General features: G+C 36.2%; 1 protein-coding gene and 1 long non-coding RNA gene across 2 annotated transcripts in view; one reads left to right on the forward strand and one right to left on the reverse strand.

Annotated features, from left to right (window-relative positions):
• The window catches only part of CNTRL (centriolin), a 79,015-nt gene that overhangs the window by 7,533 nt on the left and 46,896 nt on the right, over nt 1-24,586 (forward strand). Inside the window, 9 exon segments of the mRNA XM_034664436.1 lie at nt 2,933-3,063; nt 4,424-4,565; nt 6,662-6,848; nt 10,422-10,615; nt 15,646-15,702; nt 17,579-17,698; nt 18,548-18,776; nt 19,114-19,223; nt 21,582-21,776. Coding sequence (XP_034520327.1) covers nt 2,933-3,063; nt 4,424-4,565; nt 6,662-6,848; nt 10,422-10,615; nt 15,646-15,702; nt 17,579-17,698; nt 18,548-18,776; nt 19,114-19,223; nt 21,582-21,776 — 1,365 coding nt within the window.
• LOC117803018 lies at nt 14,120-24,351 on the reverse strand. The gene is made up of 3 exons (XR_004626567.1): nt 24,266-24,351; nt 15,007-16,678; nt 14,120-14,505 (listed from the first exon to the last, which is right to left on the reverse strand). It is a non-coding gene; the product is annotated as an uncharacterized LOC117803018 (long non-coding RNA).

Genomic DNA, 24,586 nt, shown 5'->3' on the forward strand with positions numbered 1-24,586 from the left:
GCTATTTTTGCACTACAAGAGCAGGGGTAAATAGTTGTCACAGAGAATATATGGCCATAAAGCCAAAAATATTGACTATGTGGCTTTTTCCAGAAAAAGTTTGCTGATCCCTGCTCTTGAATATTTATTACTTTATTCGTAAACTGTGCAACATGAACACATTGTAAAAGACAACTTAAACATTTTAATTGGAAAAAAATATAAACTTAGATGCCTACTACATTAGTCACAAAAATTAGTTCCAGAAGGTTGAAGATTTTATGAAACCAGAACAAAACCCACAAAAATGCTATAGAAGTATTAGGAAAGAATATAGGAGAGTTTATTTTAGAGTCTTAGAGTTGAGAAAGCCCTTTAAGCAAGCACCAACCCTAATACCACAAAGAAAAATATTGACAGAGTTAGTGTACATAAAGATTAAAAAGTGTTTAATGAAAGATATGTTTTAAAAAGTTAAACTGTCAGGGAGTGTTTTCAGCATATATAATAGTACCCATATAATATAAAGAGCTTCTACAATTCAGTAAGAGAGACAACTCAGTGGAGAATGTGCAAAGGATATGAACAGGGCATTCACAAAAGTATTATAAGTGGCTAGTAATAACATGAAAATATGTCCACCTTTATTCATATAAAAAATATGAAAACAATAGTTTGATACCATTTTCATTCTTGTATGTCTAATGGACAAGAAATAAGAGGATTATTTCAGTGTTCAGAATGGTGTGGGAAGTGGGTATTATATTGTCTTAGTGGGACATACACATTGCTCCTGCAATTTAGAAAGACAGTTTGGTAGCATTTATCCAAATTTCACGTGTACTTATTTGATCCAGCAGTTGAGTTTATGCTTACTGAATTTATACTTACCAACCCAGCACTTCTTCTTGATGTCCGTTCTACTGATATTACATGCACATGTATCCAGAAGTATCTATCTAGTCATGTTTATTAAGCATTATTTAAAATAGAAAAATTGGAGATAACCAAATTTCTATCAACCAATTCATGGTGTTGTAGACCATGAAATACTATCAAGTTTCTTAAGAAAAATAAGAATGTCTTAATGTGGGACAGTGTCCGCAGTGCATAATGAAAAAAAATTCTAGAACATTTTGTATAATAAGGTCTAAAAATTCTGTTTTTCTAGATGTGTATATATGGATGTAAATGAGTAGAAAGCTACAGATGTTTATATGTCAGCATCTTAGCAACGGTTACCTTTGATCAGTGGGATTTTTTTTACGGGGGCCTAGGGACTTGAAGAAGAGAGCTTCTTATGTTTCATTTGAAATTTTTATTAGAATATATTTATATTTTACTTGTGTAATTAAAAAGGAAAAGGGAGACATTCTGGAGTTTACAAGTTGCAAAGATGAAATCAAAGTAGTAAATATTTACTGTATGGTTATTATATGCCAGGCATTATGTTAGGCTGTAGGAATAGGTACACAGGTAAATAAGCTTAGTTTCTGATCTCTGGGAACTTAGAGCTTCCTAGAAGAATGTCTGGAATTAAGAGCAGAAATAGTGAAGTGGAGTCAGAGAGAGAGAGAGAGAGAGAGAAAGCACACACAGGAGAGGCATACCCAATGAAGAAATCTGAAGGGGCTATTAGAACAAGAAGATCTAAGAGTATGATGAATGGAGGCCAAAGGAAGGAGAACTTCAATCAGGAATGGATGATATAAAATGTCACAGAATCATTAAGTAGGACAAAAACTTAGAAGTCATTTGGATTTGGCAGTTCAGAAGCCCTTCTATTTCTCAAACTAACTGGGCCTTTGTATTTTTCTCCACTGCCTGTTATTCTCTGCCCCCAGATGTTCACAGAGCTGGCTTCTTGTTATTAAGGTCTCAGTTCAGTGTACTTCCTCTATGAGGCCTTCTCTTACCACCCAGTTGCCATTAGCTACCTTCTCCATGACTCTCTTTCATTCTTTCCACCAACAAATACTTATTCAGTGCCCACAATGTGCCAGGCATTTATGCTTACGCAGTGAACACAGCAGACAAATCTGCCCGCCTTGGTGATTTGCATGCTGTCACATCACGTTATCTTTATTTTCTTGTTAGTACACTTCAGTGTCTGAAAAAGTTGTTTATTTATTGACTTTCTCTGTGAATGAAAGCAAGAACCTTGGTTTCCTTACTCACCAGTGTATTTCTAGTACCTAGAACAGCCCCTGGCAGATAATCCATGTTTGGTAAATGTTTGTGGAATGGATGGATGAATGGCAATCATGGAGAGCTATTTGAATACATAGTAAAAGCAGAAGATATTTTGCCTTACCAATAGAATAAATGGAAGGCAGAATGAGCAAATGTACACAACTCTTGTGAGAACATGGTCACAAATAAAGGAGCTAAAATGATAGCTTGATAGGAAAACAAGTTTAGCATGAGGTGATTTGTTTTGTATAGAGGAGATTAAACCTGTTGAACAAAGGCTCCTGTAGCAGGGAAGTTGTCTAGTTCACTGGTATCCATTGCCTGGTGGTGCATCTGGTATGTAGTAAGTACCTATTGGATAGTGACTTCTTAAACTTAGGGGAAGATCCAGGAGTGAAAGAGATTAAAGATGCAAGACCGTGGTGGGGGGGGAGGAAGTAGATGAGGTTATGCAAGAGCATAAGTATCTAGCTGAATTTCGAAGAAAGGAGGAGGAGAGGAGGCATAGAAAAGATGAAGTGGAATTCTTGTTGGATAGTTTTGATTTTCCTGATACACAGGAAGTGTTGTCCATCCAGGGCCAAGGAGAGCTGCTATTCCTGGTCGAAGGAAGCTGTACCAAAGGATTGTCCAGGAGAGCAGGAAGGGTTTATTATTCTCTGGTAACTGATCAAAACAGCCCTTGATGCGTATACATACATGTTGTACTTTATGTAAGGAATTTGTCATGTAAAGTATTTATTCATTTGTTTCCAATTAGTATATTGAAAATTTGGAAAAATGCGTTAAACTTGAAGTACTGAATCTCAGCTATAATCTAATAGCGAAGATTGAGAAATTGGACAAGCTGTCAAAATTACGTGAACTCAATTTATCATATAACAAAATCTGGTAAGTAAATACTCTTTATGTAACATTGTAGCATTGTCTTTGTTAAAGAGGTAGATTAATGTTGCCCACATTACTGAACTGAAAGAGTCCTTTCAACAGCAGTTACTTGGATCCTCATTCATTGCTAGTAGCCCTTCGCATATAACTGCTTTCGTGTTTTGGCATTACTAAAGTACTGAATAATATTTTTCTAACTTTATCAAAGAAGGAGATACATGAATATCAAATTTTATTTTAATTCCATTTTGACAGGAAGTTTTCACAGATAGAGTCTTTGATCCACTGCCTTATTACATTAAGAAAGTTGACATGAAGCAGAGTGTTTTAATCCTGTCATTTTGATCCTAAAGATATTTCATTGTATTTTGATCCTATGTGTTTATCCTGATGTTCTTTGTTCATTGCTGTAATACACTCAGTCGTGCTTTCACTTCATAATATATATTACTGTGAGGAATAAACATAATAAAACTGACAGTGGCAAAAAACCACACATAGAAAACTTGTTATAAACAAAATGATGGAATTGTCAAGTCTTGAAAATCTTTATATCTGTATACTTCCCCCCACCTTAGACTTGGAAGATAATGGCCAATAAAATAAAACCACTAACAGTGGCAGAAACTTAATATGGCAAAAAATGAAAGGGGAAAAAAACGGAACCAAATCCTTAATATAAAGTTTGTATAAAAAATGACCCTGATAAAAATAATTTAAATAAAATAAAGAAGCTTGGAAATATTTGCCCATAGAAAATTTACCAAGGAATTAAAAGTGACAAATTGTAATCAATTAAATTGACAATTAAATTGGCAAAATATTTCATCAGTGAAAATTCATCAATATGATAAATGTTCTGTTGATTTAAATATTCTGATTAAAATATTTATGTTCATAAATTAGTGTTCTAGAGAGTCCATCAGTTCAAAATGGCAGCCATATCCTGCTGTTGTAGCTAATCTTTTGGTGATGACTTAGGATAATAACTTAGGTTATCTCTTGTGCAGGGCTGTAACAAAGGAGTGTGTGCTGCTGAGTTTTTCAGCTCTCCCCTGGCTATCCACTAGTACTGCTCCCAGTGAGTAGTGATAATGCCATGGATAGACTCTCCTTTTCTGTGTTGTGGGATCCTAAAGATAGGTAGGATTCCTGGACCCAGTAATGAAGAGTGGGCAGCTTAGCTGTTCTGGTCAGTTTCTTTTTAGCCACTTTTGTTTGGTTCTTGTTTATTAAAAGGGTTAACAAATTATAATTATGAAAAATAACCCCACATAAAACCAAGGCTATTTATTCTTAAGCATACAGTGGAGGGACTCTGTCATTGTATTTACTAAATATGATTTTATCCTTTGGTTTCCAGCAAAATTGAAGGCATAGAAAATATGTATGATCTGCAAAAGCTAAACCTTGCAGGAAATGAAATTGAACATATCCCAGTATGGTTAGGGAAGAAGTTAAAATCTTTGCGAGTCCTCAATCTGAAAGGCAACAAGATATCATCGGTAAGTTATTCAAAGTAGCAAGAAGTTTTTTCAAATTTTTAGACTTGTTGAAAAAAATATTAAAGTCTAAGTTTTTAAAAAGTGAGATTTCTTGGGGCACCTGGGTGGCTTTGTTGGTTAAGCGTCTGTCTTCGGCTCAGGTCATGATCCCAGGGTCCTGGGATTGAGCCCTGTATCGGGCTCCCTGCTCATCAGGGAGCCTGCTTCTCCCTCTCCCTCTGCTGCTCCCCCTGCTTGTGCTCTCTCTCTCTCTCTCTGTCAAATAAATAAAATCTTAAAAAAAAAAAAAAAAAGATTTCTTCTTTTAAGGTTCTTGGTCCTTTGACCAGACATCAAATTTAGGTATAACCTAGGACTCTCTAGGGTAATTAAATATAGGCATTTCTGGTTTTGCATGGTTCCATGGTAACTGAGAGTTGACCTCTTCAGATTTTTGCATTATCATTTCATTTGAGCCTCAGAAAACTTTTCTTAAGGAGGCAGTAAAAGGATTATTTTTTGAGCGCTATCAGTTAGGTAGTATTGTCTTTTTCCCATTTTCAGGTTAAGTCTCTTACCCAAAGTCACACAACTTGTGCCAGAATCCAGGTCACTGAATGCCAGGAACTGAGTTCTTTTTTTTTTTGTTTTTGTTTTTTTCAAACTTACGAATTAAGCTTGATTATAGTGTCAGGTGTTATAAGTGGTTAGTCACTAGCTCTTTTATCATAGAGCAATTTTGTTATCATGGCTCACATAATCTGATAATTGTGTATGCTTTCCTTTGGAGTATAATTAATGATTTTCTTGTAACATTTATACAGTTAGGTGTTTAATAAGTATTTGTTAAGTAAAAACATGAATTTACTTAAATCTATATTAAAATTGAAGCAGCCATGCTTAAAGAACATTAGTCATAGAAAAGACAACAAAAGATGTGCTTTCTAATATGGGTCTAGACCTGCCTTCTATGACCTTGGAGAATCCCTTTATCTCTCTAAGATTCTTTGTTTAAATTAGAGCAAACAAACCCTACCCTGCCTTCTTTACAGGGGTGTAATGGGGCTCAATAAAATGATAGATATGAAGATGTTTTAAAAACTCGAAAACACTAAATGACTCCTTAAACCTTCACCAGTGGAAGAAGCCATTTAATTATTGTGTGATTCACAATGTCCATGCTTTCTTATTTCATCTTTATCAAGGTCTGGTAAGGTGACTACCATTTCACTGCAACAGCCCAAGAGCCTCAGAGCCCAAACCTTATACTATGTTGCACTGCATCACCTTGGAACTTTTGGGGCTTATGGTGTGATGGAAAGAGGTAGCCATGAATCTAAAATTTGCTATAAATATTCCTTCAAGTAATCGATTGTTAGACAGTACTCAGTGTCAGCTGATGTTAACAGGAAAATCATTCAATAAATATTATCATTTCTAATTTTTCATGACTTTCTCATCCCAGTTTATATTTGACATTGGCATCAGTAAGAGTGGTACACATTCACTTGTGAGAGGTTTTAGGGTATCAGGAGTAGCATTTCGTGGCCTTTTAAAGTCCCTCTTTGGATAAACATAAAAATCTTTAAAAATGTGAATATCTCCCTGTATCCTTACTTATTTCTTTTAACTATCAATTATAACTGTTATCTGAAGATTTACCAAAATCTTTTTTATAGCCATTTATATTTTTGATGTGTTCAATCAGTATAATGAAAAAATAGCAGGTTTAAAGTTACACGGATGAATTCAAATCCTCTTTTGTTCATTTGTAAGGTCTGAGCTTTGGGCAAGTTATTTAACTTGTTCGAACCTCAGTTTCTTCGTCTACAAAATTAAGATGTTGTTTCTATCATAGGTTGTTGTGAGGAGTCAAATGAAATGGTATATGGAAAATGCCTAATACTGTCCTGATACACTATAGGTATTCAAATACTCACTTTCTGTTCCTCCCCTCACACCACTAATTTTGGATAATGGGTTCCATGAATAGGTTCCTTGCCATGTTGATAGCAATTTTCTTGATTTATTACTTCCTTTAGGTATGCTTTTATTATTTTAAAATTAAATTATACTAATACTGTTACATATACTAATGTTGTTACATATCATTTCAGCTCCAAGATGTAAGCAAGTTGAAACCACTTCAAGATTTGACTTCTCTGATCCTACTTGAAAATCCAATTGTGACCCTTCCTCATTACATCCAGTTTACCATTTTTCACCTTCGCTCATTGGAAAGTTTGGAAGGTCAGCCAGTAACTACCCAGGACAGACAAGAGGCTTTTGAGAGATTCAGTTTAGGTAAGGTGACATTAAAAAAAAAAAAAAAACTAAATTTGGGTGGGGGAGGAATTTATTTTCAGAAGTTATCCAGAAAAATATGTTGAAGTGTGAGCTATTTAATTTAATTTTTTTGGAAAATACCCCCATAAACCAATTAACATTAACGTCATTATACAACAATTATACATTATTATACAAAAATTATACATTAACATCATTAAGAATCATCAAATATTTATCGAGCATGTACTGTGAACCAGGCACTATATCTGGCCCTAAGGATACCATGGTGAACAAGACATATGGTACTGGCCTGCATGCAGCTTGTATTTTTGTGGAAAAGAAAGACAAAAAGCAAGCAAACCCAGATAAAGTAACAGAGGAGAAAACCCCCTTTTGGCAAAGGTGTTGTAGAGGAATGACTCGCTAAGAAGTGACATGTAAGCTGACGGCATAGGCAGGAGAGGATTAGCCACATGAAGAAATACGTTCAGAGAGAGGAACAGTTTGCACTTTCAGGCTGGAAAGCCGCTGGTAGATTAAGGAACTAAAGGTTCAGTATGACTGGAGGATAGCTCAAGAAAACGTTGGGAGAGATGGGGGAAGGGTGAGATGACAGAGGGCCTTGGGGTTTGGATTTTATTTCAGCTGCAGTAGGAAGCAAATGAGAATTTTTAGGCAGCAGTGGGACACGATCCACTTTTTATTAAAATTATTTTTAGAGTACACTTACCCTGATGAGCACTGAGTAATGCATAGAATTCAGTCACTGTATTGTACACCTGAAAGTAATATATGTTAAGTATATTGGAATTAAAATTTTTTTAAAAGATTATTTTTAATGCAGGGTGGAGAGTGATTTGAAGCAGGGCAAGTGGAGATAAAGGGACATGTCCAGAGGCTGTTGCAGTAATCTAGGCTAGAAGTGTTGGTGGTCTGTATTCAGGTGGGGGATGTAGAATAGATCAGTTTTGGGGGTAGAATCAGCAGTACATTCTAATGAATTGCGTAATTCCCAGGCTTCTTGCTTGAATAAGTGGTTGGATTGGTGATGTTATGTTTACAAAAGGGAGACTTTAGAATGCTAAGTTTGAATGTCTGTGAGACAACCAAGAAGAGGGTTAGAAATGTGAGTCTGGAGTTCAAAGAGATATAAATGTGGGGGTTGTCAGCGTTACAGTGATATTTAATCCCACTGGAACTGATTGGCTCACTCAGGCAGGGGTGGAGAAGAGCAAGGTGAGCCATCTAAGGAGACTGAGAAAGAGAGGCCAAGTAAGGGGAAACCCAGGAAGTAGTGGGTTGCAAAAGCCCCAAGAAGATTTCACGAGAGGAAGTGGTCAGCTAGGTTGAGTGTTGCAGAGACATAAAGAAAAAGTAAGATGAGGACAGAGAAGTGCTTTAGATTCGCAATACGTGATGGTCTTGACCAGCACAGTTAAGGAGTGGTTGGAACAAATTTTAGATTACAGATCCAAGAGTGAATGGAAGGGACACATTTGGGTGAAGATTTGAAATTTCCTCCCATGATTTCTCTCTCCTAGTACCTAATAAATGGATTTTTAAAAACAGTTTAAGTTAGAAAAAATTCACCAGTATCTTCCAGACCAGAAAATGGACAGAAGCAAATGCAGTAAACCTCGAAGCTAGTAACTGAAGAAAGAAAGAGAATGTTTGAGGGTGGAGTGGAGAGACCATCGTGGCTCAATTCTTACAGTCCTTGAAAAGACAAGATGAGATCAGAGAAAAAAAGGAAAGAGTGTCTCTTGATAAGAGGGACACTTTATCAGAAGGGAGCAAAGATGTGTGCAGGTGTGGGTAGTTTTTGTTGCTTTGGTGGTGGGAAAATGAGAAAGTTCCCATGGATGGGGTCTCTCTTCTCAGTGAAATATGAGGTCATCAGCTGAGAAAGAAAATGGAAGGAGTATGGGAAGTTTGAAGAAAAAGAAGAAGGTATGAAATAGCTATTTTAGAGCATTCGGAAGTGAGTCTCTAGGTTCAGCCATTTGAAATTGATGTTAGTCCATTTTGGCTTACAAAAAGAGCAGTTTCATATGGTTTGATACAATCCTTGAGAAATATGGTATATTTTTATTAGTTTGGATCCCCTAACTCAACATTTATTACCCTGAAATTTATGTTTTGGAATCTTTAAAAATATAAATAATGCAAAGGAAAGCCCTCATATAAATACACTTTTGGGGAAAATGTTTAAATTAGGATTATTTATGACTGAGTATTAATTAAGAGCCTCTTGGGATCCAGCGGTGAGCCAGACAGATGCAGTTTCTGCTTTTACAGAGCTTTGGTGGGAAAGGCAGATGCCTAGCCATTTGATCACACTCATTGTATGCCTAGCCATTTGATCACATTTTATAAATCATTGTGTGACAAAGGGCACAGCAGAGGTACAGGGTGACCTGAGAGCATCTCTGGGAAGCACCTCACCTGGGGAGAGGATAGAATCAAGGCAGGCTTCTCAAAATATTTTTCAAAACTAAGACCTGGAAGGTACAAAATAGGTCAGTAGGAGATAGAGGAAGAAAGTTCCAGACAGAGGTGTGAATAAAAGCCTGCAGGATGGGATGCCTGGGTGGCTCGGTCAGTTAAGCATCTGACTCTTGGCTTTGGCTCAGGTAGTGATCTCAGGGTTGTGAGATAGAGCCCCACATCTGGCTCTGTGCTCAGCAGGGAGTCTTCTCATCCTTCTCCCTTCCCCTCTGCCCTTCCCTCTCTCTCTCCTTCTCTAAAATAAATAAAATCTTAAAAAAAGAAGCAGCAGCAGCAGCAGCTTGTAGGTAAGAAGAGGCATCACAAATCTCAAGAAGTGGGGTCACTTCAGAAAGGCTGTAGGGAGTGTACTTGAAAATGAGGCTGGAGAGGGAGTTTGAGACCAAATCATGAAGATCTTTGTGAGTTTCATGTAAGTTTTGGATGCTACCCTATCCGTAGTAGGAAGCCTTGGAAGGATTTTTAAGATCACATAGTATTTTGCAGACCTACTTGCAGCACCCTTTAAAGTGTAATTACTAATATCAGATAAAATATTGCGTGTTTTTTAATAGGAGACCTGGAAAAAACCTTATGTACCAACATGCTAATTGAATGAAATACTTGGAAGTAAAGTGTTTTTTTTTTTTTTTAAAGATTTATTTATTTATTTGAGAGAGAGCGAGTGCGCGAGCATGTGCTAGAGAGCAGGGGTGGGGGCAGATGCAGACGGAGAGAATTTTCAAGCTGACTGCCCACTGAATGTGAAGCCCAGTACTGGGCCAGATCTCACAACCCTGAGATCATGACCTGAGCTGAAACCAAGAGTCGGACGCTTAATCGACTGAGCCACGCAGGTGCCCTGTAATGTGTTATCTTTTAAAATTGTTATCCAAATGATAATGCCTTCTTCCTTTTTGATATAAATCACTTGCTAGCTCAAGACTGTCTTTTTTCCCCAAAACCATAGTGAATAGTTTTCAAAGTAGAATTGTACTTATATTATTCTAAGACATCTTCTGTTATTATTTGAGAAATAGTCTTACCTTTCTTCAAGTAGAAAATATAACAATTAATAAACTATTAAATTTGTGTTGGCAGACGAGGTAGAAAGACTGGAAAGAGATCTGGAGAAGAAGATAATGGAAACTGAAGAGCTTAGGAGCGAGCAGACAAGGTTCCTTGAAGAAATTAAGAGTCAAGATAAATTGAACAAGTCCCTGAAAGAGGAGGCCAGGTTACAAAAACAGAGCTATGTGGAGATGGAGAGTAACCTAAACACAAAAAATGAATTGGTAAGCCTGTGTTTTACATTGCTTTGACTATATTCTCTTGAAATGGAGAATTCTTGCCCTTGGGTCTAAAAACAAAACTTTTGACTATAGAATGGGGAAGATGTGGTTTAACAGAAATTTGTGCAGAAGTTTCTACAAATTGTAGCTGACCATGCACTGTGTGACATGGGTCCCCAAAGGACGAATACTATCTTGGGCTGCATTATGTGAGAAGTATGGTGTCCAAAATAAAGGAAGACAGTGGAGCCCCACACTGAGGAGTCGGTCAGACTGCCCCTAGATGTTTGTATTTTATTTTTAACAACATTGTTGGTGAGGCTATACCTTGGCAAAAACTTTTAGAAGGCAAATTGGCAATATTATCCAAATTTAAAGGGACATACCCTATGTTCTATATATTAGAAACATTATATATATTTAACATATAATAGTTATATATGATACACATTTCTAATACATTTTGTAGAAATTGTAGCAAGAATGTATTGGGGCGCCTGGGTGGCTCAGTCGTTAAGCGTCTGCCTTCGGCTCAGGGCGTGATCCTAGAGTCCTGGGATCGAGCCCCACATTAAGCTCCTCCACTGGGAGTCTGCTTCTTCCTCTCCCACTCCCCCTGCCTGTGTTCCCTCTCTCGCTGGCTGTCTCTCTCTCTGTGGAATGAATAAATAAAATCTTAAAAAAAAAAAAAAGAATGTATAAAGATATTGTATATCTACATATATACACATACATGCATGGACATTCACTACAATATTGTTTATATTAGTAAAGTACTGAAAATAGGGGAAATGTCCCTCAGTGGATATCCGTCTGGAAGAATAATTGTGTTGCTATTAAAATGAGGTAGCGTTGTATGTCCTGATATGGAGGTGTGTCTAATCCATATTGCTATGTGAGAAAAGCAAGCTGTGAAACCGTATGTCAAGTATGATGCTACATAGGTAGTATATGTAATAGTATAAGTGTACGTAGGGAAAAATGGTAGATATGTACCAAACTCTTGACAGTAGTTATTTCTGGGGAGTGGAATTATAAATAGCACTTTCAAATTGCCACTAATGTGTATCTGTAATGTTTAAATTTTATATAATTTGGCTTTATGGTTGAAAGAGGAAGAAAAGATATTTTAAAAGAGATTTAGACAGATTAGATAGCTTATGATCAGAAGTGCCAGACCCAGAGACTTCAAAGGCCTTGAGACCACACCCTGTGAGGAGTGGCCAAAGTAACAGGGGTGTCCAGGCTGGAGAAAAGGGGATCTAGTGAGCTATGACCATTATCTTCAGAGAGTCAAGGACGGTTTCATGGAAGAGGGACCAAAGTTATTGACCAGGGTCCCAGGCCATAAAATTAAGAAATGGCAAATAAAATTATAACAAAACAAATTTCCATTGAGTTATAAAGAAGAAATTTCTAGGGGTACCTGGGTGGCTCTGTTAGTTGAGCATCTGACACTTGATTTGGCTCAGGTCATGATCTCAAGGTCATGANCAGCAAGAGAGGGAACACAAGCAGGGGGAGTGGGAGAGGAAGAAGCAGGCTCATAGCGGAGGAGCCTGATGTGGGGCTCAATCCCATAATACCGGGATCACGCCCTGAGCCGAAGGCAGACGCTTAACCGCTGTGCCACCCAGGCGCCCCACATCCCTGGTTTTTGATGTAAAGTTTCATGATTTATTAGTGTGCACTCTCTAAAAAAAAAGAAGAAGAAATTTCTATTAACTGCTCTGAGACAATGTGATAACTCTGGAATGGGATTGCTGTCACTGAAACAGGCATATATGCTCAGGGCTTAGAGAAAAGATAAAAGACATTAGCTAGGGAGATGGACTAAATGATCTTAAAAGGCCTTTTCAACCCAGATAATCTGATTCTGTAAAATAATTAGGTTATTTTCCTTGAAGAAAAAAATAGCTGTTGTTACTCTCTTTTTTTTTCTTTTGACAATTCGTTTTCTGATCTGTGGATAACTTAGAGAATCTGATTTCTCATATAACTAATGAAATCCTAGATAGTTCTCTTTCTTTTTGCACCCCCCCCCTTTCAAGATGGGGGTTCTGGCTTGAATGACTTGATTTGTTGACAAGAATTCTGCTTAAGCACTTATGTTTTTTAGCAAGAAAAACGTGTTTCCTTCTCTGTGTAGAGATGGAGATTGTTACTTGAAATCTGAATACTTGACTGCCTCTTTCTTGAGCTCTTCTTTGCCTGAGGAAAAAGATGATTTATACCAGGGGGAACATGATGAAAGACAGGGCAGCTTCCCCAGCTCTGTCAGTTAACTGTTCAGAACATTTGTGGGTTTCTTCATATGCCTCTTATTTAAAGATAGTTTTCAAATATGTCAGCCATATTCTGAAGGCATATTATATATGATGTTAATAATCCGATAATCATCAATAGTTTTATATTATAAATCTGTGGCTCTCTAGTCCATAATTCCATAATGATGATTAATTAAATCATTGGAAACTTATGTGACAATCAGTTTTATTTTAGCAGTGAACTCTTTGGGCCACCACTTAACATTTGTATGTAAAATACAAGTATAGGGGCACCTGGCTGGCTCAGTTGGTAGAGCGTACAACTCTTGATCTTGAGTTCAAGCCCCATTTTGGGTGTGGTGCCTACTTAAATAATAAGTTAAACTTAAAAAAAAAAAGAAAATACAAATATAAAAAACAGTACTTACTATGGTATTACTTGGTATTTGTGAACATTTAGTAAATTTTCCTGAGTTACTGATCTTTTTTATAATACAGAATCCATTTTTTATTACTAAAAGAACATTATAATTTCTATATGCGGACCCCCTGGTAGATGTTAGTTAACTCATTGAAAACCTGGGCAAGGGGTGCCTGGGTGGCTCAGTCCATTGAGTGTCTGCCTTTGGCTCAGGTTCCTGGGATCAAGCCCTGCAGTGGGCTCCCTGCTCAGTGGGAGGCCTGCTTCTCCCTCTCCAACTCCCCCTGCTTGTGCACTTGCTCTCTTTCTGTCAAATAAATAAAATCTAAAAAAAAAGAAAAAGAAAAAAAAGAAAACCTGGGCAAAATGTTGTATCTTTGACTTTGCGCTATCCCCAAATTACGGATTATCATAGTTGCTAATTTTCTCTTTTTTCTACTAATAATGTTGCTACGTTTGTGCTGTGAATAAATGTTTTATAAATTGTCAACAGTTTTTGCTGGGTTTATTTTCAGTAGCTATTTTTGGTTAGAAGATATTGCTTTTCTTTATGTCATTGTTATTTTTATCATTAACCATTTAAAAACATATTGACATATGAAGTTAGTATATATTTATCGTGACAAGTTTAGACAACACAAATGTATACAGTAGAAAATGAAGGTCTCACTCTTTCCCTTCCCTATTCCCTGATGTTAATATATATCCTTTTTGTTTTCTATGCTTAAATGTATGCATATATTTATATAATGTATATGTAATTAAATATATATACCTTTAAATGTTTTGTGATAAAAAAGAACCTTACTATATTTTTTAATTTTGCATCTTATTATTTTTTTTTTACAAAATGGTATATATATCATAGCTCTCCAAGTTAAAAACCATACCCACACACATGTGCACACACAAATATACACACATAATCTTTTTTATTTTTTTCAAAGTTTATATTGTGCTCCATTATATGGATCCACAATAATTTATTTAACCTACTCTTATTGATGAATATTTAGGTTGCTTCCATTTTTTTTACTAGAAACAATACTGCAGAGAAAATCTTTGTAAATATGTACTTATGCATACATAATAGTAATTCCTTGGTATAAATCACTACAAGTTGGGGCACCTGGCTGTCTCAGCAGAGCATGTAACTCTGAGTCTCAGGTTTGTGAGTTCAAGCCCCACTTTGGGGGTAGAGTTTACTAAAAAAAAAGAAAGAAAGAAAGAAATCACTACAAGTGGAATTACTGTGTAATTTGCATTTTAAATTTTGGCGAATATTAAAAATGTATATCTGCTTTATACTTCTGTAACAGTGAGTGAAAGAGCCCAATTCCCCACTTGAAATTATTATTTTGAACTTATAAATAGGATAGGAAAAAAGTGGAACCTCATTGCTTTAATTTCACTTTTTTTTAGTTGTTGGGAAAGTTGAGTATTGCGTATGTATTTATTAGCTATTTTATATTTCTTCTTTAAATTTGTTTTTTCTTTTCTTAATCAACAGGCTATTTTTTATTTAAATTTAATTAATTAACATACAGTGTATTATTAGTTTCAGAGGTAGAGTTCAATGATTCATGAGTCTTGTATAACACCCAGGGCTCATACATCCCCATGCCCTCCTTAATGTCCATCACCCAGTTATCCCATCTTCCCAACCTCCTCCCCTCCAGCAGCCTTCATTTTTTAAATTCATTTACCTGTTTTTTCAGTATTCCAAAAGACTATTCTATGTTTCAAAAAGAATTCTGGATCTTATTCGAAGAGCCTGCATTTGAAAAATATTTTCCGTTATCTTCTGCAGAATATCTGGTGATAATATCATCTACAGTTATATAATGTTTTCCAGTTTCAAAAAGTAACTCTTCACATAGTAGGTCATTTAACCTATAAAAGAAATGTAGTAACATTAAAGTAAAACTTCTGGTGCCATTTAAACTATAATAATCCCCCTCTCCTGCCACCAATAAATATTAATTTAATTAACTTTAATGTTGATATTACTCTTTGTCTTTTTGCAAGTTATTTAACTCCTGTTCTTCAGTTTCCTCATTTTTAATATGAGGATGATTTACCTGTCCTGCCACCCTCACAGAGTTGTGAGGACTAAACAAGGTAATGAATATGAAAATAATTTGAATTGAATTAAGCTAAGTAATGGAAGGTGGTAAATCTGTAACATAGAATGATGATAAAATGTGTGTCCATATAAGAACAGTGCAGGTTCTAATAACATCTTCCTAAGGTAAGTTGTCAGTAAAGAGCAGCTTCTATTACTACAGCTTAACTCTCCAAAGTTCTCCAGGTGATGGTCTTTGTTTGCTTTTTTCTCCTTTTAGCCCTTGTCTTGGTTTCTTGCAGAGCATTTTCTGCCGATTCTTTATTCTTCTTTGAAGGTAGCTCCTTCAGGGCTGAATTGCACACTATGTTTTTCATGGTTTGCATGATAACTTGTATTAATATGCTTATGTACATCTTAAGTTTTGAAACTGGCTTGCCTTCTCAAGAAATGTGCTTGTGTGTGTGTGTAATTTTTTTAATGGATGTGTACATAGGACAGTGAATTTGAATGTGAGGGAAAGAATTTGTATCATTTTTCTTATTGGTAAATGTGTTAACTACAGTCAACTCTTGATTATCCACAGCTAATACTGTAACCAGCCTACTTTCCAGGTCCTTTGACTCCTAATTTGCTCTCATTTATGCATTTCTTCAGCAGACATTTATTTGAATACTTACTAAATGCTAAGCCTAAGGTAATTTAAAAATGCACAGAGTATATATGAGACCAGTCCATACGTTGTCCATGGTCCCAGTCACATTTGCCTTTGTTTGGCCCTACTGCCAATGATCTTTGGGAAGAGAAACCCGAGATTAGCTTATGCTGTTGGTTGTGAGTTGCTTTCTTTAGAATCAGGGACTTAAAAACATTCAGGGGAAGCATCAGTGTGGGTAATGTGCTGGACACCTTGCAGCAGGACATCAAGGGCAGCGTTGTATAGTAGAGTGTTAGATTTGAAATCAGGAGACTCGGAACTCTGCCTCTTCACTACGAGCTGCGCAATTGGGCAAGTTATTTAATCTCCTCGTGCAGCTTTTATCATTTCATAGGGTAGTTGTAAAGATTCAGTGAGCTAGCACAGGTTCTGGTATACATGAGTACTTGATCGAGATTGCCTGTCATCCAGGTTAGCATTACTTCCACTTGGATGGATAATCAGGAGGTGACTGTAAGCTAAATCATGCACGACTTTGAGTTCCTGGGCCTTGTAAAATATTCATGTTTGTTTATGTTTTATTCTCTTCAGCTTGCATTTTCATATTAATGAAATTTTTTCTGCATGTTTTTTGTCCGGTATCTGTGATCCGATGCTGTCAAAAAAAAAAAAGAAAAAGGCAAAAATCACTTAGTGGACCTTTGAAATGAACTCACAGGATTGGTTTAGTAGGAAGGGGGCTGATAGTGGTAGTTAATAAAATATTTAGCTCCTGCTACTAATCTAATATGTAACTTTTGACAAGACAGTTCACTGATCTAGACTCAATTTCTTTATTTGTAATTCAAATAAATCAATAAATTAAATTCAAATAAAATAAATTAAAATGATCTCTTTTCTTCTAGCTCCAAAAATTTCTAAGAATAAGTAAAAAGTTGTAATTACAGTAGAATTACTTTATTAAAAATTTAATATTATATATTGGGATCTGATTGACCTTATTTACATCCTTTATCCTCTATTACAAAGAATAATGTACAAAGATACTACAGCAACAACAGTATAATTAAAACCAATCTCTTTTTTCATCCTTCTCACTCCTTCTTGTGATTCCTTTGTAATGAATCCCAAATATCATCTCTATCCATAATTTGAAGCTATCATTAACATTGCAGAGTAAGTTAATAAATTAGTGTTAATTATTGAAAAATCAGGAAACAGGTACTTAATAGAGTACTTAAAAATAATTGATACAGAATTATTTTCATGTTTGGATAAAGCAAATTTAAATGATTTTTAAATCTTTATTCACTGTATCCTGAAATAGCATATAAACTTCAAAGGTCTTTTATGTGATCTTTTATGAAGGGATAATTTTATATTGCATTCTTTATGATACTTTAGAATGAAGATAAAATACTGTGACTGTTCTGCTATTTGCTGTGGGGTTTAAAACAATTTAATTATTAGTTATGATTAGAACTTGCCATGCCATTGTACCTTTATACTAACTTACTGACACTATATGTTGTTTCACATCAAATTGGGACTATAGCTAAAACAGAAGACCATGGAACTAATGCGAGCATGTCAGAAACAGTATGAGATGGAACAGGAATTGGCCTTTTATAAAATTGATGCCAAATTTGAGCCACTAAATTATTACCCATCAGAGGTGAGTTTAACTTTTATTTATTTATTTAGAGTTTAACATTTTAGTAATCCATAGTTAAAGCCAGCAGAGTGGAGTGGGGGAAGGCAGATGGTGAAAATATTTAAGAGACTTTATCAATAACCATTCCACTTTCTTGTTATGAGGGCATCAGCAGAGTAAACATATTTTGGTTGAGGGACGCCTGGGTGGCACAGCGGTTAGGGGTCTGCCTTCGGCTCAGGGCGTGATCCCAGCGTTATGGGATCGAGCCCCACATCAGGCTCCTCCGCTATGAGCCTGCTTCTTCCTCTCCCACTCCCCCTGCTTGTGTTCCCTCTCTCGCTGGCTGTCTCTTAAAAAAAAAAAAAAAGAAAAATTTTTTTGGTTGAATCAGTGAATTTTTTGGTTCAGTAAGTTGAAGCAGCATCCAAAAGAGGTAAAAAGCCCCAAGACAATCTGTGATTCCAACCGATATCATATTATTTCATAAAAAATTCAATTATTAAAATTTATTAGACTGAGATTTTACTTGCATATCCGCTAAGAAACCAAAATAAAACACCTAAATTTCTGATTTGAGAGATTAAGCAGTGCGATTAATCTCATAACTGTAGGCAGTTCTTTACTCAATCAATCTAAACCCACTTTTTGGGGATAGGAGGAGGAATTCTTAGAGACCATTTTTTTGTTTTAGTTCTTTTTTGGTATATTAAGAGTGAGGTAAAAAATGGAGTGTATTTTTCAGCTTCGAGGCATGTAGGATTAATATTTAGGCAATTCTGTGATATTTTCTTCACTAATAAAATGAATAATGTCACTTGGCTACTTAGAAGTTACTTATTGAACTGTAAATATTTATTTTGCTTTTAGTATGTCGAAATTGATAAAACCCCAGATGAAAGCCCTTACATTGGCAAATCCAGATACAAGAGAAATATGTTCACTACAGAGAGTTATATTATTGCAAATGCCCAGACAGTAAAGATCAAGAAGATGGAGCCAGAGGAAGGGGAACAACCCAGAAATGAGCATGTGAACTTGAGAGCCCATACATCCCTGGACATACAACTGGAAGACAAAGAAAAAAAAATAAGTGCAGGTTAACAAAAGTTATTTTTAAATTCTTTTAAGAATTGAATCTTTCAAAAAGATTGAATATATAGACAAATTTTGTTTTATAATTCTTTTCATTAAACATGCTGAAGGCACTTAATTATATTGTTTACAAGAAAAGCCTAAAAAAAAAAAAGTAGTGATTCATTGAGCAAATCAGTTTTTAATGATTCCTGTTATGGTTGAGAATGGGGTTCTTGACAGTAATTCGGTGGCAGCATATCCAGGGGATCCAAGAATGCTTAAATCTTGACCCTGGTAGAAATTTGAGATTTCAGCATTTTTCTTGTGTCTGTCTGTGTTCATGGTTATTAAATTTGCAGCACAAACTCGACTATCAGAACTACACGATGAAATAGAAAAGGCGGAACAACAAATTTTAAAAGCTACTGAAGAATTTAAACAGCTGGAAGAAGCCATACAACTTAAAAAAGTACGTAAAAGCCAAGTAGCAATGAAGGAGGAAGTGAAAAAAATGAAATGGGTTTTCTCCCTTCATAACCTTGTTAAACAAATTTTAAAATCAGTGCTGCCTAATTAATTACAAAGTAACAATTTTCAGCATCAGCTGTGGCTCTAGTATTTTTCAGTTACATTTTCCTTCCATTCATAATGACATCCTATTAACATTTTAGAAAGCAAACAGAAATAAATTACTTATAATTTATGTAAAAAGAGGTGTTCAGTCTACTGTATTATGAAAGTATCTACTTTACCCAGGGAGGTTGATGCTTCCTGTTATATCTGTTCTAATTTAATTAAGCACTACCCACCTTTAAGATCCTGGGACCTAGATTAAGAGTCAGAAGACATCTTTACTATACATGAACATTATCAAACACAAGCAGCAAAAATGAAATGATATAAAATATGGTGAACAAAAAGAGGGAGGTGTTATACTCTCAGAAATTACCAAAGTCTGTCATGAAGAAATAAGCAGCTCAAATCCATGATGTAATTGCATAAGGAGTAGGGAAGTATCTTGACAGTTTTCAAGTGTGTAAAGGTTTTAGTTATTTGCAACTTTTAAAAATCAGTATTTCAGAATTATGTCTGTAACTGCATTCATACCATAGTAGGTAAAACAAGAATGTGAAGTCCAAATTGTAGGTTATTTCAAAAGATACACTATATTTTGATTTTAAAATTATATAGTAACTAGAAATTGTTTCGAGTTTATTGGAAGCTTACTATATGCTAGTCCCTGATTGGGCTGGGCCCTGACTGATGAATAAAACAGGTATATTTCCCTCCCACATGGACAGGAAATAGGCAATGAACAAATATTAAAAAAAAAAAAAGTAAAAAGGAAATATAGTTAAACAACATGTATGTTGTAGGAAAAAATAGAAAGTTAGGAGAGGCAATAAAAAAGCTATAATTTAGATTGTGGAGCCACAAAGGCCTCTCCGAGGAGGTGACATTTGGGCTGAAACCCAAAATGTGAAGGATCCAGCAAGGCAGCATTAGGGGATCAAGTATTCCAGGCAGAGGTGACAGCAGGTGCAAAGACCTGCACACTAAAGATTTCTCTGCTGAGGGATGGAGAGTGTGTGGAAGATGAGGTCAAAGATTATGCCAAGCTTCATAGGCTGTCCTATGGTAGAGAGTAAGGCATTTGAATTTTAGTCTGAAGGTTATGGGAAGCTTTTGAAGGACATTAGATAGTAGAATGGCTGATCCTATTTGTATTTTTATAAGGTCACTTTGGCTACTGCTTGAGAGGGAAATGGGGTGAAGGAGATGGAAAGAATGGAGATGGGTGAATCTCCTATGGGGCTGTTGTTCAATACAGGCAAGAGATGGTAATGGTTTGGACTAGGGGGGGTGATGGTGGATGTAGAGGGAAATAAACTGGTTCTGCAGAATTTGGAAGGTGAACTGATCAGACTTAAAAATGGATTGAGGGGTGCCTGGCTGGTTCAGTTGGAGGAGCATTCGACTCTTGATCTTGGGGTCATGAGTTCAAGCCCCACATGGGGTGTAGAGATTACTTAAATAAAAACTTAAATGGGGGGCACCTGGGTGGCATAGCGGTTAAGCATCTGCCTTCGGCTCAGGGCGTGATCCTGGCGTTATGGGATCGAGCCCCACATCAGGCTCCTCTGCTGAGAGCCTGCTTCTTCCTCTCCCACTCCCCCTGCTTGTGTTCCCTCTCTCGCTGGCTGTCTCTATCTCTGTCGAATAAATAAAATCTTTAAAAAAAAATTAAAATATAAAAAATAAAAAATGGATTGAAAGTGGGAGATGAGGTAGAGGGAGCCATCAAGAATGATTTTAATAATTAAAAAAATGTTTTACAATATTGACCAAAGCTTATATAGATAGAGCGATAGATGTAAATAATGTACATAATTTTTAAATAAATGGATGCTTACAAAATGTGCTTGAAAAAAGTTATTTTATATGAGTATATATAAGCCTAAATTTTTCATTACACTATTAATTTGCTTGACATGCTCATAACAAGGGTAAGTGCTATATAAAGTCTACTATTAATATTATGGTTATTATTATTAATAATTTACAAGTTGCTTATACTAGAATGACAACTTCATTTTTACCTGCTCTTAAGAGTTTTCATAAACTTTTATAAAATAAGATTTTCTACATGTAACAAGCATAAAAGTATAAGATATGAGTGGAATGCCTAGATGACTTTTACATTTTACTTCTATTAAAAAAACTGGTAGAGCACAGAATACCTTTTTAAATTGTAGAAGTTTTCTTTAAATTAGTAAATCACTGTTGCTATCCTCTGTTAATTGTGTGTTGGGTTTCGGGGGATTAGATTTCAGAATCGGAGAAAGACCTTCTCTTCAAGCAGTTGAGTGGTAAGATACAGCTTCTCAGAAAATTACGCCAAGAAGCTATGGATTTAGAAACACAGACGGAAAAGCAAAGGCAAGAAATAGATGAAAAGCAGAATGAGATCAAGGACCTGCAAATAGCCATAGATAGCCTGGATTCCAGAGACCCAAAACATGTAAGTAAATGAAGAGATTTTTGGCTTGTTCTATAGGGACTAGAGTATCATTCCATCTAGAAATTATGTCTCCTCATTTTTAGCCGCAGAGTTCTTTCTGAAAGTCTTTTAGTTTGATGCACAAATTTGAGTGATACATATGTTTATGTATGCATGTATGTCATATATATCTGTATGTGTATTATATATCCATATGTCTGTATGTACATAACATGTGTATATATACTTATATAGAGAAGTATATATATCTCTGGTTGAAAACAAAACCTAAGGTTTGAAGGAGATAGCTTTCAGTAGAATGGTACACTTATTTTTTTTTTTTTTAAGATTTTATTTATTTATTTGACAGAGAGAGAGAGACAGCCAGACAGAGAGGGAACACAGGCAGGGGAAGTGGGAGAGGAAGAAGCAGGCTCCCAGCAGAGGAGCCTGATGTGGGGCTTGATCCCATAACACCAGGATCACGCCCTGGGCCAAAGGCAGACGCCTAACGACTGAGCCACCCAGGCGCCCCAATGGTACACTTATTTTGTTTAAGTGGCTGAATATCATATTTCAAGTCAAGAGAAACGTGCTCCATGGTGCTGTCCAAACCTCTCACCCTTTCTCTTTTCTTGCTTTGTTTTCTTAAGAGCAAAGTAGTGAGATGGGAGAGCTAAGAGGGGTTTAGAGGCTTTTCTCTACCTCTTCTTTAATCCTTTATGTAAATATTACACTAAAGCTATTTGTTGTTTCATATTGTTTTGTTTTGTCCTTAAAAAGGAAACATTTCTCTAGGGTGTGTCTTCCTAAAACGTAGCCAGAGGTGGTCAGGGGGCTGCATGATGGAGAGTTAGGTTCTTGTCTCTGAGAAGTCTTACTAATGGCTTACATTTTACCCAATATTTGTAAAATATTAGTAAAAATACTAACTGCATATTTCACTGCTATACTTTGAAAAAAATTTTTTTAAAAGAAGTTCAAAGTCTCTGATTCAAGAGAGATCATAGAATTTAGCATGGTAAGGACAATGCAGTATCATTACTTTAAATATTTGTCAAGTTATTTGATTATCCCTTTACACATTTTAATAAAATATCGTTGGTAAATTTTTTTGCAGGCCAGCTAATTTTGAAGGTAACCTTATTCACAGAAATGAGGTCTTTTCTAACAAAAGCTTAAGACTAAGTATTAAAATTGAAACTAAAAGAGGACTTGATTAAAGAATTTTCGTTACATGAAAAATTAGTTTTTACGTAATGTGTAATATGGTCAATAATATCTTGCCCTATTGCATTAATTTGTTTGGAAGCCCGCCACCCTATGTGAGGGTCCTAAGGACAGGAACTATATCCTACTGTTTGTTACCTGTATTCCCAGGGGCCAGCCCTATGTTTATGAGTGTTTGTATCTGGGAAGGTAGGAAGGAACCCAGCCTATCTGCACTATCCAAAGCTCCTTTGCTGCTTCCTCCACTTCTGTGGTCTATGAGTCTTATTAGAACCTAGACTGTATGTTTGCTTTTAACAAATGACTTTGATATTCTTGGCAGACAGGGAGTCTAATCCTCATGGATTTCTATAAAGAATTACATGCAGAAAGGAGTTAAATGAGAAGCAGGAATGGCATCCACATTTTGAAGGTAGTCAGTCTGTGTTAGTGGGGATGAAACATACAAACCTAATTTAAGATTCCTTTTTGGGTATTGTTAAAACGACTAAGGGTTCATTTTTAAGGTTACAGCTTTAGTCAAAGCACCAGAGGGTGTGTCTTTAATTTGTTCACCCAGAGGGAGCATCTTTTTCTAGTTTGCACAGTCACCTTCTTGGCTGTTGTTAGGCTCGTGTTAGGCATCACATTCTACAAAATGTGAACATTTTAGCAAAAGGGAAAGAACCAAAAGTGGGATCCCTGCATATTTTTCTATAGATGGAGACAGACTTTTATTCAGTTAACTTTTATTATCTAATCAGATAAAGTGCCTTTCTGAATAGCAAATAGAATTTAAAAGTAAAAGCTTGAGAGATTAGAAAATATTGTGCGACTCTGAGATATGGTGGAGAACAAAACATTAAGTGCCAGTGAATTCTTCCATGATGCTGGGGTTTTTGCATATACTGGTGAGGAACTTCATCACAACATCCATAGGATCGGTGACTTTTTTTTTTTTTTTTTGATTTGCAGAAGATGAAAATGTGATTTTAAAAAGATTAAGTGATTTCCTAAGTTCACACTTTTAGGAAGAGTCTGAGCCCATGCTGTGCTACTGCAGTGACCCTTTTGGCCACAAGGCAATTAAAGGTCTAGAGAGATTAATTATTTTTAAAATTAGCTCAGAGCCAAACCAGTCAAGTTGTCAACAAACAGAAGCATTTAACTAGGTTTCAAAAGGAAGAAGTACTATTTAAAAATCAAATCCCATTTTAGCTGTAAAAAATGTACGTAGCTAGAGGCAGAAACACCGCCCGCAGCACACATAATAAAGGAAGATTTGTGTTGCTCTTCCCTACCTGGCAATCCCCTGTGGGCGCGGAAGGTAGTAACTGTTCTCTGTGGGGAGTCAGCCTGCAGTAATCTGCAAAGGTTGTGCGTGATTGGCCCCTGGGAGCTTCCTGTGTTGTGATTTAAAGCACGGAGGGTGGGGCCTGCCTGCAGAGGCTGCTCGTGATTGGGCAGGCTGGGCTGCCGCTCACTCTCCGCCAGGAATGTGGTTTGAAGCTCAGGGAAGTTACTGAGGCTTGGAGGCGCTTACAAAAATGTGGCTGTCAGAGAGGGAAGTGCACGTGAATTTGAAAACAGCTTTAGAAAGCGCTCCGCCTACAATTTCCCTG

Source organism: Ailuropoda melanoleuca, chromosome 7 (genome assembly GCF_002007445.2).
Source record: "Ailuropoda melanoleuca isolate Jingjing chromosome 7, ASM200744v2, whole genome shotgun sequence".
NCBI lineage: Eukaryota > Metazoa > Chordata > Mammalia > Carnivora > Ursidae > Ailuropoda > Ailuropoda melanoleuca.